Raw genomic sequence first — 15,732 nt, 5'->3', positions numbered from 1 at the left:
CAATAGGAATGCTACAGCCCAGTAAATAATACCAATAATCAAAAATTGAGATGGTATTAAATTAAAAAGCTTCTGCATAGCAAAGAGAACAATACAAAGAGAGAACTTGCAAAATGAGATAAATCTTGACCAACTACTCTTTAGACACAGGATTAATATCTAGAATGTGTAAAAAATAAAAAATAAAAAACTTCAACACAGATGCACACAAAAACAAAGAACCCATTCAATAAATCAGAAAATTAACTAAACAGACACTTCTTAAAAGTACAAATGGCTAACAATACATGCAAAAATCTTCAACATATCTAGCCATCAGAAAAATACAAATCAAACTACAACAATATTTCACCTCATTATAATTAAAATGGCTATCATCAAGATTACAGCTTGTGAATATGAAGGAAACAAAGGAACTCACAAGCACTATTGGTGGAAATGTAAATTAGTATGACCACTATGAATATCAATATGAAGGTTCCTCAAAAATCTAGGAAGGGAACCACCATATGAACCAGCTATACCACTCCTCAATGTTTTTATCCAAAGGAATTAAAGTCATACTACAGAGATGCATTCATAGCCATGCTAAGCAGCCCAAGCCATGGTAACCAGTCATGGATCCAGTCTAAGTGTCCATGAACAGATGAATGGCTAAACATTTGCAGGAAAAATGGATGGAACTGGATAGTACATGTTAAGCAATATGAGCCAGACTCAGAAAGTCAAAGGTCCTATGTTTTCTGTCATATGTAGAATATAGAGAAAAAAAATATGAAAAGAAAAAAGGGATCTTACAAAAATCAAAGAAAGACCAGAGGAAAGGGATCAGGGAGAGCGAAGAGGGACTGAAATTGATCAAATTATGTGTATATGCAAATATGCCACAATGAAACCCACTATTCCATATAGTTTAATATGCACCAATAAAAAGACACCACTAATATAAAATCATAAATTTTGAAATAACCTACCATAATTAATGGTAAGTATAATAGTCTCAGAATAAAATAAGTGAACAAAATTTACTAGATATGGACTGCAATTGCTCACTCTGGTAATGCATTCTATTCTATTTTGGGTTTGCAAAGCTAGCACACAGAGCACTGGTAGAAGAAATTAAATGTATTCTGCCTGGCACTTGGCTAATGGTGTGGAAAAAAATAAATTTTCAGAAGAGTAAAGAATTTCTCCACTGGAGGACAAATCCGTGGTTGGAGAAGCAGTTACTGCTTGGCTGCTTACTGACTCTCCTGAAGCCCTGCGCTATCTGTCATAAAGTCAGAGAACTCACCGCCCAAAGAAAATTCAGTACATTTCCTCCTTTCTCCTTCCTTCCCCAAAGGCAGTCTGCAGGTTCTGTTGCTTCTTTCTTAATATGTAGTTTTACTCATCCATTTTATTCAATTTTCAGTGCCATAAAATTCAATACCTTGTGACCATGCTACCATAAGCATCTAAGCCTCCTAACCGGTAAAGTCAGTGTTATTTGGAAAAAGTATTACACTTTCCACATCTCGATTATGCAATTACCCTTGCCTGGAAGACTCTTCTGTTTCTTTCAGTTCTAATGTCCCCAAAACCAGTTCAAGTACCATTCTTACAGCTCAGTTCTTGCTTCCTTCTCTCATATTCCATGATGGCACCAGTCAACACTGAGGACCCTTTCCTCTCGACACATGCAGCACTTACAACAAAATCACTCACTGATAATAAACAATCAAATAACATATGCATAAGCACTAGCACATTGCTGGACACAAAGTTGCCAGCTGAAAATGTCAGTTCCTCTGCTGTTGGGAGCTGTGAATTAATCACTGCTTAAAAATAAGTAACCCTGGACCAGTGAGTTGCCTGTCCTGGGAATCTTTTGGTGCAATGGTGCTGAGAGAAAAGCTCAACTGCAGATGACTCTTGTTGGTAAACAGAATTCCATGCTTGTCATGGAATTCACTAGTTCAAAAGTCTTGAATTCAAATCTCAGCTGCCCAGAGGCAGAAGAGATTGGCATAAATTAATAAGCCCCAACTAAGCTGTTTTGCTTACAACTTCCTTCTGTTTACCTCAAAAAGTCTTTTAAAAAATGATTTTAAAAAATATGACAGCAGAATGCATTAAAATTCTTATTATATATATATATACCACAATTTTTCATATGTATGTATGTATGTGTGTGTGTGTGTGTGTGTATGTGTATATATATATATATATATATATATGTATGTTGACACTCAATTTTAACACTGAGATTCTTTGATGTTCAAAACTTTTATAATATATATGTAGATCCTCCCTCTTGGTTGGATCAGACCCCACCAGGGCTGATTCACCCACTCAGTCCCAATTTTCACCTAAAATAGAGTATTTGTCTTTATTTTAAATAATTATTTACTTTCCCACTGCCTGTGTTTGGAAAACAATTCACTTGCTGTGCAGGTCATGCCAATACTCTGCATTTCTTTATTTTCTCTTTTACTATATGTAGTATAAATCAATAGTAGCCCTTATTGAAGACAGGTTAATATCAGCCATCGTCTTGCAATTATTAAGCATTGGGCTTTACTCATAAACCTGTTTCATAAATATGAGATAAAAGGATACATTTGCTTACTCTTCAAAGAAAGTGTAAATGGTTTTTAATTGTATATATTAAATCTAAAACCTGTATTGTAAAAGTCAGAAGGTAAAACAATGCAAAATTTTCTGACATTTTTGAGCTAGCTTGCATCTAGAAGAAAAAGAAGGTAAAGTTATAATATCTACAACCTTGAAAGGGCTATTTAATTTATTATATCAAAGAAGTATTTATAATAGGAAAAAATACCTGACTGATTCCAGAAAGAAGAACTGATGAAAAATAACTAACATCAATTAAGATTTGGAAAGGTACTATATGATATACAAACTGCAAATGTGCAAAAGTTTATTTGTTCTTTCTTCTTTCTTTAAGGGGATAAAAAGCCAAACTAATTTGATTTTTTCCAGATTTACAAATTTTATAATGGACTAAAGTCCTGAGGGAGCTAACAACAGATGGATGATTGTGTTATTCTAATTTGGACTACCTTAGGGTTTAGAGAGCTGTCATTTTCAAAAAGACAATCAATTTCTCATTTCAAGAAACATGAAAAAAACAGTGACTAATCCAACATTTGCTTTGAAATATCTTTTACATGAAGACATGGTGTTTTCTTATTTAAAGTAAATATAGTAAAAATGTTTAATAGTAAGCCATTTTTCTTTCAGTCCAAAAAAAAAAAAAACATGATGAAAGATGAGGATACCTGAGGCCTTTAGAGGAAAACAACACTAGCAATGAGCTCACCACATAATGATAATAAATATTAAGCAAGAAATAAACAGGAAGCCACTTTATTTTTTTGGCCTTATTCTAAAGTTCTGGTGCTTTGGTGTTCAGCAGGAGCCTTAAAGGAATGTAAATTCACATTCAGTGTTTATCTGCCTACATAATACATTCAACAAATCTAACATAAGATCTTGCTCCACATAATTTAGAGATGTGATAAAGGGTAGTAAATGTGTGCATATTGAGCAAGCTATTAGTCTTGTTGAATATTTTGATAAGATATATCTAAAGAAAAAAATGCCCCACTAGAACAATGTTCCAAAGAAAACTACAGAAATTTGGAAATTATTATACTTAAATCTAAAAAGATATCCTCTCTGGACATGCTCATCTCCATGATTATCACTTCTCCCTCATTTCCTGTTCCCCACAGACATCATGTATGTTTTCAATTAAGTTTTTAGATATACTTGTAAAGTTTTGATTATCCTCATGAATGCATGTCTTCAAAATTTCATCCCAACTGCTGTTTTCTGTGCCTCCCTTTCCGCATTTTAAATACAATGATTATGCTCACTTCAGAGTGTTTTTAGGGATAAATGATAAAAATATATACCAGTATCTCAATAGACCATCTAATTTATAAGACATGCTCAACAGATAACAATTCTTTTCACCAACTTTAATTTCCTATTTATTTTGTCTCATTTCTTTGCTTTCATTCTCTGATAATTTCTTTATCCCTTTCTCATATTTGTATTAGATGTTACTATGCATAAATAGTTATGTTCATCTGTAAATATCAATGTATTCAGAATTGCTATAGAATTTCCTTGTGTGCATATAGAAGCTTATAAAATAGCAAGTGTATTTAATCAAATGCATATGAAACATACTAAGGAGTCTGAGACCTAATAAATATTTAAACTAGCCATACACAATATAATAAATATCACAATAGCAATTTAAAGTGAATGCAGTAAGAGCAGAGAGGAAAGGCTTTTACTGGCGAGTAAAAAGTAAAAGATATTTTGCAGTTAAGTTAAACATTAACATATAGATGTTGTGGGGAGGGAAATGTTTACCTAGAAGAAAGAGGAGCAAAGATTTAGTAAAGTGAAGGCAGTGCTGGGTTTGGGCATGGATGGGTATTGAGAGGAAGGATGAGCCAGACTGAAAGTATATTTGATTTTTAAATTTTTTTCTTTTTATGGAAATATGATTATTATAGAATATCTATCCCACATAAATAAGACATATTTAAATGATGGTTCCTGCATACATACCTTACTATGCTAGTACACAGTAAGGTATAATATCACGTCACCTGATGGGACGAGAAGCAATCACCCTTTATGATCTACTGCCATGCATCTATGCTCTTTCTCTTATCTTCTTCACTCTCTTCATTCACTGCCCTTAAGTACCAGATGTTCATTGTTTGTAAATTTCAGTCCTCCACTTTATCCTTTACAGTTACTTAATAATCTTCCTAAGGTACAGATGAATCAAGTAAAGATTCTGCTCAGAAACTGTATTTAACAAGCAATAGAGTAACCCATTTTAAACTCCTTGACACAGTATATAAAGCACTCCCCTATCATTCTTTTACCTCTTTGATATGGCAAACATTTATTGACATTATTATTCCAGTTGCAGAGGATAACACTGACAGTAAGACACAAAAACTACAGTATAGAACAATCAGACATTAGGTCAGAATATGAGAAAGAAATGACAATCAGATGTGTTATTTAGTGTATATGCCAAGTCTATGGTTTAGTAATTTGTATTTTCAGCTCCCATCTTTCCTCTCGACTTCAGATTCACATACCTATTCATGTATGAAGTATGCCTATTTGAATGTCTAATAAGTATCCACAACATAGCATAAAAGCAAAAACCAGCTTCAAAATACCCCCCCACAAGCAGGTTCATTCCCCTTTCTTCTTCATCTCACAGTATATTTGTTCTATCCTCCCAGAAGCTCAGAACAATCGCTTAAGAGTCTTTTTTTGATTCCTTCTTTTCTCCCAAACCCCATATTCAACCTGTTACTCAATCCTGTTGGTGTTATCTTCAAAATACACCCCAAAATCCAAGCACTTTTTATTGTCTTCACTACTGACATTCTCAGCTGAGTCATCACAATTTTTCATCTGGATCTTTTCAGTAGCACCGTGACTATCTCCCCACTTTAGCCCTTTGTCATCCCCTTTAGTCTTTTCTCAATACAGTAGCCATAGTAAACTTATAAAATGTAAATCAGCATGTCATTCATATGTTCAAAATCCCACAATAATTTTCAAGACCCTAGAGCACTCTCTCCTCTCTGATATTAACACCATCAAACTTCCTTTTACTCCTTTCCAGATTAAGTAGTCTTCTTCATGCCATTTGAGGAGAAATCTCTTACCTTGAAAATACTCACAGATCTTTCTCCCACTTCTCCTCCTGGTTGTGGATTAAAAATTACAAGATTGATAAAACCTTGTGTAAATGCTATTATACTGAAACTACCACTCCAACTAGCACTTCCTGTTCCTTATCCTGTTGTGTTTTTCTCATTTATCACCATACTAGTTGACATACTGAACATTTTATTTATTTCTATCTTCCCACCAGAAGGTGAACTCTATGAGGGCAATATTTTTCTCATGATTGCTGCTGGCATCCCAACAATTTAAAAAATGCTAGTACATAGTAAGGTATAATATCTATTTGAGGAATAAATGAATATGTGGATAATAATATATGTGTAAAAGAATAGTGTTCTTGAAAAACAAGCATGAGGTATGCAGAGAAAGTGATGATGCTAGAGGGGAAAAAAAAAGGCAGGAAAATGTAAGGCCTGGAGCACCATGGGAGGCTTAGACCCTACGCAGTGATAAAAGGTAAATTCTAAGGGGTACTAAGTGGGTCAGATTTGCACTTCAAAGTTCACTGTACGAACAGTATGAAGAATACCTTTGAGAAAGAATAAAACTCCAAATTGATATACCATGGATAGAAAGTCTACTGTAATATCTAAGGGAAGAGATGATGTTGGACGGAACCAACATAAATAAGAGTAAAGATGGGTAGAATTAGATGAATTTGAGACATATTAATAACAGAACATAACTGAGTGATTGGAAATGTGGACTTAAAGTCAGTGATGATTCTTTAGTTTCTGGCTTAGATGGTCAGTAGATCATCGTAGTGCCTATCACGATAGAAAATGCAGGAGGACAACGTATGTCAATAAGATCCAAAGTCCCTGCTGACACTCAGAGTTTGAGGTATTCTATACTACATTCAGGTGGTGTTACCAAGTAGGCAGATGGAACTAAGAGAATGAAACTTATGGTAGACTTTGAGGAGACATAAATTTTAAAGACATTAATTTATCTGAAGTGAGGTAAATATGTAGGCTACAGTTTGAATATGGTTCATCTCCTCTGAAACTCATGTTGAAGTTTAATCCTCAATGTGTGATATAAGAAGGTTGACACTTAATCTATGGCATGTTAGAGATAGAGTCTTTGGGATATTAGGATTAGGTAAACTCATAAAAGTAGAGCCTTCATGATTAAATATGACAGGTCTTATAAGAAGGAGAGATTAGAACATAGATATATGCATTCTTTGTAGTTCAGGTTGCTCTGCACCATACACCTAAGAACTCTGTCAGAAAGAAAGTCATTCATGAGATGTCTCCTCCTCTCAACTTTGAGCAAGAACCAGAAGCGAAATCAAACCTTTTTCTTTATAATTTACCCAGCCTGAAATATTGTGATATTCCAACAGAAAACACTGATACAGTAAAATAGTATGAGACGTGCTCACTAGAGAAAACCTGATAAGATCAGAAGAATGAAAGATACTACCTAAAGAAAAACAAAATCTAATGGATAAATCAAACAAACAAACAAACAAAAAGAAAGTCCCAGAATTACAAGGAAACATACAATTGCAAAGAAATTTGATATCTGAAATGTAAATGACATCAAACAATAGATTTAAGGATGGGAAAACTTGCACATTTTTGAGATTTAATTATACATCTTTATGAAATATTATCTATTTGCACATTGAGCATTTTTAAACATCAGAATGTTTAAAATGTACCTGTATATTCCACTGAGGGGAAGTAACATTCAGATGGATTTTCAGTGAGATGAAGCACAAAAGTTTCAAGTAATTCTACTAAAGCTGTAATAAACAGGAGAATAATTAGAATATTAAAGGTCAAGAATGATACGTGATAATGCATCTCTAAAAAAATCACAAACTAGTAGTTAAAAGTCACCTGAACTCCTTCACAGTTATACTCTAAGGGGGTCTAACTCAAAATATACACAGTTTTAGTATTCACAACAATGTTTCCAATTTAAATTAAATTTTAATAGCTTATCTGAGAACCTATTCAGTGTAAAACTAGAAACGAAAGATCTGTTATCTTTAGATTCTCTTAGGATTATTTTAGAATTTGTTAAATGATTTCAATATACTAACCAGGCTATAAAATCTTATCATCATCATTTGCAGACACAGAGAACACAAATACTGTACTCCAAAACCAGGTTAATGCATAGCTCATGCCTCTTTCAAGTCCATGACATATGGATATACATTTTATATACTGTGCAATTTAGAAGTGAGAAAATGATTCTTTATTGGGGTGGTGCAATGAAATGTTTTAAATCATTTCATTTCATATACTCTACTCATAATGTGATTTCAAAGTGAAAGAAGATGAGTATTAAAAAGTATGAAAATGCAATAGTCAAGAATCAGAAAGGACACCAGTACTGTCAATTAAATTTACAGTTGCTTAGAGGAAACAATTAACAGCATGAAGAAAGAGCCTTCAGAATGAGAGGAAATCTTTGCCATGTATTCTTCTGACAAAAGATTAATAAACAGGGTGTATGTGCTATGTTTAAAAAAAAAGAAATCTTACCAAATAACCCAATCAATAAATGGGCCAATGAACTAAACAGGCATTTCTCAAAAGAAGAACTGCAAATGGCCAACAAATATAAGAAAAATATTCAACATCTTAGCAATCAGGAAAACACAAATTGAAACTATACTGAGATTTCATCTTACTCCAGTTAGAATGGCAATCATCAAAAATACAAGTAATAATAAATGCTAGTGAATATATGAGAAAAAAAGTATTGGAAGGGGCTGAAAACTAAGACAACCACTTTGGAAAACAGTATGGATATGCCTCAAAAAACTAGAAATGTAGCTGGGTACAGTAGCACATGCCTGTAATCCAAGTGGTTCAGGAGGCTGAGGCAGGAGTACCCTGAGTTCATAGTCAGGTCTGGAGATGTGGCTCAGGGGTCCAGTGTCCTACAGTTCAATCCCCAGTACCAAAAAAAAAAAAAAAAAAAAAAAAAAAAAGAACTAGGAATGTAATTACCATATGAACCAACTAGCCAATCCTTGCTATTTATCCAAAAGACCTAAAATCAGTATAAAGGATACATGCTATACTATGTGGATACGATGGTTATACCAGCACAATTCACAATAACCTAGTTATGGGATCCATCTAGGTATCCTTTAATATATGATTAGATAAATGTGGTATGGACAGTGGAGTTTTTCTCAGCCATAAAGAGGAATGAAATTAAGTCATTTGCCAGTAAATGGGTGGAATTAGAGAACATCATACTGAGTGAAATAAACCAGAAGCAGAAAGTCAAGGAAGTTCCACGCAGAAGCTATGGAGAAATAGAATTAAAAACAAGAAAATGTGGGGATCTCATGAAAACAGAAGGGAAAAGTGGAGTAAAGAGGTAGGGAAACAGCAAGAAGGATGAGAAATGGAAAGGAAAGGAACAGTAGAATGAAAGTAACCAATATATGTTATGTGGGTGTAGAAACATATCACAATGAATTCAAATTTTATGTATAAATATAATGTACTAATTAAAAATAAGTAGGCAAAAATTGATCACTCCAACAAAGAGATAAGAGAGCAAATACAGGCAGCCATTGATGATACCAATAAACAGATAAGGAAGTAAATGCAGGCATCCATTGATCACACCATCAAAGAGATAAGGGAGCAGATACAGGTAGCAAAACATTACTTCAATAAAGAAATAGAGTTTCTGAAAAAAATATCAGAAATTCTTAAAATGAAGGAAACAATAAACCAAATAAAAAACTCAATAGAAAGCATCGCCAACAGACTAGATCACTTGGAAGACATAACATCAGATAATGAAGATAGAGTATACAATCTGGAAAATAAAGTAGACCACACAGTGAAGATGACTAGTAACCATGAGCAGAATATCCAAGAATTATGGGACAGCATCAAAAGACCAAATCTAAGAGTTATTGGCATAGAGGAAGATACAGAGTTTTAAACAAAAGGAATGTACAATCTCTTCAATGAGATAATATCAGAAAATTTCCCAAGCATGAAAAATGAATTAGAAAACCAAATAGAATTGGCTTACAGGATACCAAATGTACAAAATCACAACAGATGCACATAAAAGCACATTTTAATGAAAATGCCTAGCATACAGAATAAGGATACAATCTTAAAGGCCACAAGAGAGAGGAATCAAATCACATATAGGAGGAAATCAATTTGCATCTCAGCAGATTTTTCAACCCTGACCCTCAAGACAGGAGATTCTGGAACAATATATACCAAGCTCTGAAAGAAAATGGATGCCATCCAAGAATCTCATATCCAGAAAAAACATCAAGATTTAGATTTGATGATGAAATAAAAAACCTTCCATATTAAAAAAAAAAGTTAAGAGAATTTACAACTAGAAAGCCTGCACTACAGAACATCCTTAGCAAAATATTCCATGAAGAGGAATTGGAAAACAACAATGAGAATCAGAAAAGGGAGGAATTACACTAAAGGAAAAACTAATAAAAGGAGAAAACAAATCAAGTTAAATACCAACAATAAACACAAATGGCTGGGAATACAAATCATGTCTCAATAATAACCCAGAATGTTAATGGCCTAAACTCACCAATCAAAAGACAGACCAACGAGGATCCAAGATGGCAGGTCAGAGGGAGGCAACATTCTGTGTCACTCCATGACCTGGGTCTCAACTAGTGGGAATACTGCTTTGATGATTGTGACAGAGGACCCCTCCATGTGGATCCCACTCAAGAATCATGGCCACCATGCAGCGTGGGGCCCTAAGCCTTAGCATTAAGGAATCCCAACTCCCAACTATTCATCTATACAGGTCTTGTAGGTGCCTTTGCAAGACCACTGGCATTGCACCAGCACAGAATTTCCAGATACTGCTCCCACAAAGGACACTCTGTTGCTACCCAAGCACAGGAACTCTCGCCGCCACTGCTTTGTGGACTCCTATCTACTAAGATGGGGCTCCTCTGGTAGCCTCCATCTTGGGATTTGGCAGCTACTGCCATAGTCCCCTACTTGTAGTAGCCTGCTTGCACCTGGGGACATCACAGTCTCTGAAGAAAGCCAACAACCTCAACACTGCACACCACAAAGTGCATCTCTGGATGCATTACATAACAACATCTCTTGACCCCACCTCCCCTGACCTGACATCCCATGGCTGAAAGCAGCACCCTCCATCTTGGGTCACCTCCATCACCATCTTTAGTCAGAGCAACTACCACTTTGGAACTAGATAGCCAGGTACTCATAGTTTTCTAATTAGCTCCAACTCCCCTGCAGCTGCTAACTCAGTGGAGTGACTGAACAATACAAAACAGCCCTCCGTGACAGCCACCAGAGTGCAACACATAAGACCCACGGAGAGAAAGGTTCCTGATTAAGAAGTAGAAAGGGAGAAGGGAGACGGTGAGGGAGATACACTCTAGAAACTAATTTAGAGGGCAGGAACTGTGAGGTCTACAGATGACATGAGAAGATAGGATCTGGTGTCCATGTCATAGGAGCAGATCCCAAAACAAGATGCTTGAGGTGCAGTCTCCCAATGGGACATGTGGGTGCCGTACCCCACTTCTAGGTGCCCTGCACCCAAGACCAACCCTCAAGCCCTAGTAACCCCCACCATCCTGAGGGCAGAGATACCAACTAAGAACAGACATCCCCATCTATTGGATGAGATGGGAAACAGGAAAGACAGTGATTTCCAAGCAAAACAATCATTGTTTCTTCCTTTGAGTTTTTTTTCTTTATTCTTCCTTTTTATTCCCCACCCTCACATCTCCAACATATGTGAAACTATGTACTTTGCATGAATTAGGATATTGAGGACAGAGACAACTGAAAAGTATATTACAGTTGTTTGGTATATTCTTTTTTTCCTTCTTTTTGTTTTTTTTCTCTCCAATTTTTACTATTTTAACATTTTAAAATTTTTCTTAATGTATGTTTGTCTTATGTAATCTACTCTCTTTCCTCTAACTTGTCTACCCAAAATTACTACCTCTCTATTCTTCTGCTACTAACCTTCTTCTTTATATTTCTCTTTCACATTTCCTAAGTAAGATATAATAACTCTATATCCTCATCCCATACCTCCTCAGCATATCTTCTTACACCTCACCCCAGGTTCTTTGTCCATCATAAACTGTAGACCTTTTTACAAACCTATTGACTATATTATATATAATAATTGAATTCACCATTTCTATGCATTATGACCAAACTGTAAATGTTAAATAACATCTATTTGTTTTTAGGTGGTATTTTGTTTATATTGGGATCTCTTAACATTGTCCTTCCCCTCAAAGGTGAGGTATTGGAACCCTACAGGGGCACTATAAACCTATAAGGTAAAAACAGTAACCCTTCAGATCCACAGAGCTAGAATAGAAGACACACAAGTAACATGAAAAGACAAGGGAATAAAGTGCCCCAAACAAATCAAGATACCACATTATTAGAAAACATGGCCAGCACAGCAGCACAAATGACAGAGAAGGAGTTCAGTATGTACATAATTAAAATGTTTGGGAATTAAAGGATGAGCACATACAGGCAGCAAAAGATCATTTTGACAAAGAGCTACATAAGGAAATACAAGGAGAAAGAGCTTACTTCAATAGGGAAACAGAGGTTCTAAACACACACATACAAACACACACACACACACACAAAAAAAAAAAAAAAAAAAAAAAAACCAAATAGAATTCCTTGAAAGGAAAGAAACAATAAACCAAATTAAAAACTCAACTGAAAGCATCTCCAACAGAGTAGACCACTTAGAAGACAGGACCTTGGACAATGAAGACAAAATATATAATCCTGAAAGGAATGTAGACCATACAGTAAAAGTGTTAAGAAACCATGAGTAGAACATTCAAGAAATATGGGATAGCATAAAAAGACCATATTTAAGAGTTATTGGAATAAGAAAGGCATAGAATTCAAACCAAAGGAATGAACAATCTATTCAACTAAATAATATCAGAAATTTTCCAAATATGAAGAACGAATTGGAAAACTAAATTCAAGAGGCTTACAGGACACCAAATGTACAAAATCAACACAGATCCACACCAAGACACATTATAATGAAAATGCCTAACATACAGAATAAGGACAAAATATTAAAAGCCAAGAGAGAAAGGAATCAGATTACATATAGGGGGAAACCAATCACACTATGTACAGATTTTTCAACCTGGACTCTGAAACCTACAAGATCCAGGAAGAACACACATCAAGCTCTGAAAGAAAATGGATGCCAACCAAGAATTTTATGTCCAGCAAAATTAAGCTTTAGATTTGATGATGAAATAAAAAGATGAACAAAAGATAAAAGAATTTAAAGCTAGATAACCTATACTACAGAACATCCTTGACAAAATATTCTGTGAAGAGAAAATGAAAAACAACAATGAAAATAAGCATAGGGAGGTAATACTCTAAAGGAAAAGCTAATCAAAGAAAAAACAAGTTAAGTTAAATAACAAAAGTTATTTAATATTTAAATAACAAAAATGGCTAGGAATACAAAACATGTCTCAATAATAACCATGAATGTTAATGTCCTAAACTCACCAATCAAAAGACATAGGCTGGCCGATTGTATCAAAAAAAAAAAAAAAAAAAAAGACCCAACAACATATTGCCTTCAAGAGACACAATTCATAGGAAAAGACATACACAGACTGAAGGTGAAAAGTTGGGGAAAATCATATAACTCATTGACTGTGGAAAAAAGCAGGGGTTTCTATTCATATCAAATAAAGTAGACTTTTAACTTAAAGTTAAACAAAAGAGAAAAAGAAGGACATTTCAAACTGTTCAGGGGAACCATACACCAACAAGACATAACTAAATATACATGCCCCAAACATTGGAGCATCTATGTTTATCAAACTTTCTCAAGTTAAGAGTCAAACTGACCACAACACAATATGTATGGGTGACGTCAACACACCTCTTTCACCACTGGATAGATCTTCCAAACAAAAGTTGAACAAAGAAACTATAGAACTCAATAATACAATTAGTAAGTCAGGCTTAAGTGACATATATAGAACAATACATCTTTCAACAAGCAAATTCACTTTCTGCTCAGCAGCACATGGTTCCTTCTCTAAAATAGACCGTATGTTATGCCACAAAGCAATTCTTAACAAATATTAAAAAAGTAGAGATACTACTCTGCATTCTATCAGATCACAATGGGATGAAATTAGAAATCAATAATAAAATAAAAACTAAAAGCTACTCCAACACCTGGAGACCAAATAATATGCTACTGAATGAACAATGGGTTGAAAAAGACATCAAGGAGGAGATTAAAAATTCTTAGAGGTAAATGAGAACACTGATGCAACATATTGAAATCTCTGAGACACTATGAAGCCAGCACTAACAGGAAAGTATACAGCATGGAGTTCATCCTTAAAAGAAGAAAATATCAACAAATAAATGACCTAACACTATATCTCAAAGCCCTAGAATAAGAATAACAAATCAACCCCAGAAGCAGAAGATAGGAAATAATTAAAATCTGAGCTGAAATCAATGAAATAAAAACAAAAGCAACAACTGAAAAAATGCACAAAACAAAAAGTTGGCTCTTTTTTTTTAATTGGTTATTCAAAACATTACAATGATTGCAGAATCACATCGGTTACACATCCACATTTTTACATAATGCCATATTAGTAACTGTTGTATTCTGCTACCTTTCCTATCCTCTACTATCCTACCTCCCCTCCCCTCCCATCTTCTCTCTCTACTCCATCTACTGTAATTCATTTCTCTCCTTGTTTTTTTTTTTCCCATTCCCATCACAATCTCTTATATGGATCAAGGACCTTGATATCAAATCAGAGACTATGCATCTGATAGAAGAAAAGGTTGGCTCTGATCTACATATCGTGGGGTCGGGCTCCAAATTCCTTAATAGGACACCCATAGCACAAGAGTTAATAACAAGAATCAACAAATGGGACTTACTCAAACTAAAAAGTTTTTTCTCAGCAAGAGAAACAATAAGAGAGGTAATCAGGGAGCCTACATCATGGGAACAAATTTTTACTCCTCACTTGTCAGATAGAGCCCTAATATCCAGAGTATACAAAGAACTCAAAAAAGTTAAACAATAAGAAAACAAATAACCCAATCAAAAAATGGGCCAAAGACCTGAACAGACACTTCTCAGAGGAGGACATACAATCAATCAACAAATACATGAAAAAATGCTCACCATCTCTAGCAGTCAGAGAAATGCAAATCAAAACCACTCTAAGATACCATCTCACTCCAGTAAGATTGGCAGCCATTATGAAGTCAAACAACAACAAGTGCTGGCGAGGATGTGGGGAAAAGGGTACTCTTGTACACTGCTGGTGGGACTGCAAATTGGTGCGGCCAATTTGGAAAGCAGTATGGAGATTCCTGGGAAAGCTGGGAATGGAACCACCATTTGACCCAGCTATTGCCCTTCTTGGACTATTCCCTGAAGACCTTAAAAGAGTGTACTACAGGGATACTGTCACATGGATGTTCATAGCAGCACAATTCACAATAGCTAGACTGTGAAACCAACCCAGATGCCCTTCAATAGATGAATGGATTAAAAAATGTGGCATTTATACACAATGGAGTATTATGCAGCACTAAAAAATGACAAAATCATGGAATTTGCAGGGAAATGGATGACATTAGATAGGGCAAAGAGGAGGGAGAGGAAGGTAGTGGGCATGGGGGGAGGAAAGATGGTGGAATGAGATAGACATGAGTACCAATATACATGTATGAAGACACGAATTGTGTGACTACTTTCGCTGATTCCAATAGATGCATTTTGCTCAACCACCCATAGGAGGGGCACCACATACTTCCATATGTTCTGAGGGATTGGCTATAGTTATTAACAACACTAAAAATTTATTCACATATGTTAATTCCTACCTTAATTAGTACTTCTCTAAAACTAAACATAAGAATGGCTGAATTAAATAATTACTAG

The 15,732-nt window shown here is 35.0% G+C and overlaps 1 protein-coding gene across 7 annotated transcripts in view; it reads right to left on the bottom strand.

Moving 5' to 3' along the window:
- Positions 1-15,732, bottom strand: part of Tbc1d32 (TBC1 domain family member 32) — a 191,059-nt gene that overhangs the window by 42,722 nt on the left and 132,605 nt on the right. For all 7 annotated transcript variants that reach the window (XM_078019309.1, XM_078019310.1, XM_078019311.1 and 4 more), the window contains one exon: positions 7,418-7,501. In XM_078019309.1, coding sequence (XP_077875435.1) covers positions 7,418-7,501 — 84 coding nt within the window. The remainder of the gene's footprint in view (positions 1-7,417; positions 7,502-15,732) is intronic.

This window comes from Ictidomys tridecemlineatus, chromosome 8, assembly GCF_052094955.1.
Source record: "Ictidomys tridecemlineatus isolate mIctTri1 chromosome 8, mIctTri1.hap1, whole genome shotgun sequence".
NCBI classification, from domain to species: domain Eukaryota; kingdom Metazoa; phylum Chordata; class Mammalia; order Rodentia; family Sciuridae; genus Ictidomys; species Ictidomys tridecemlineatus.
Note: the sequence above shows the minus strand (reverse complement) of the source record. Positions and strands in the feature narration are given on the sequence as shown.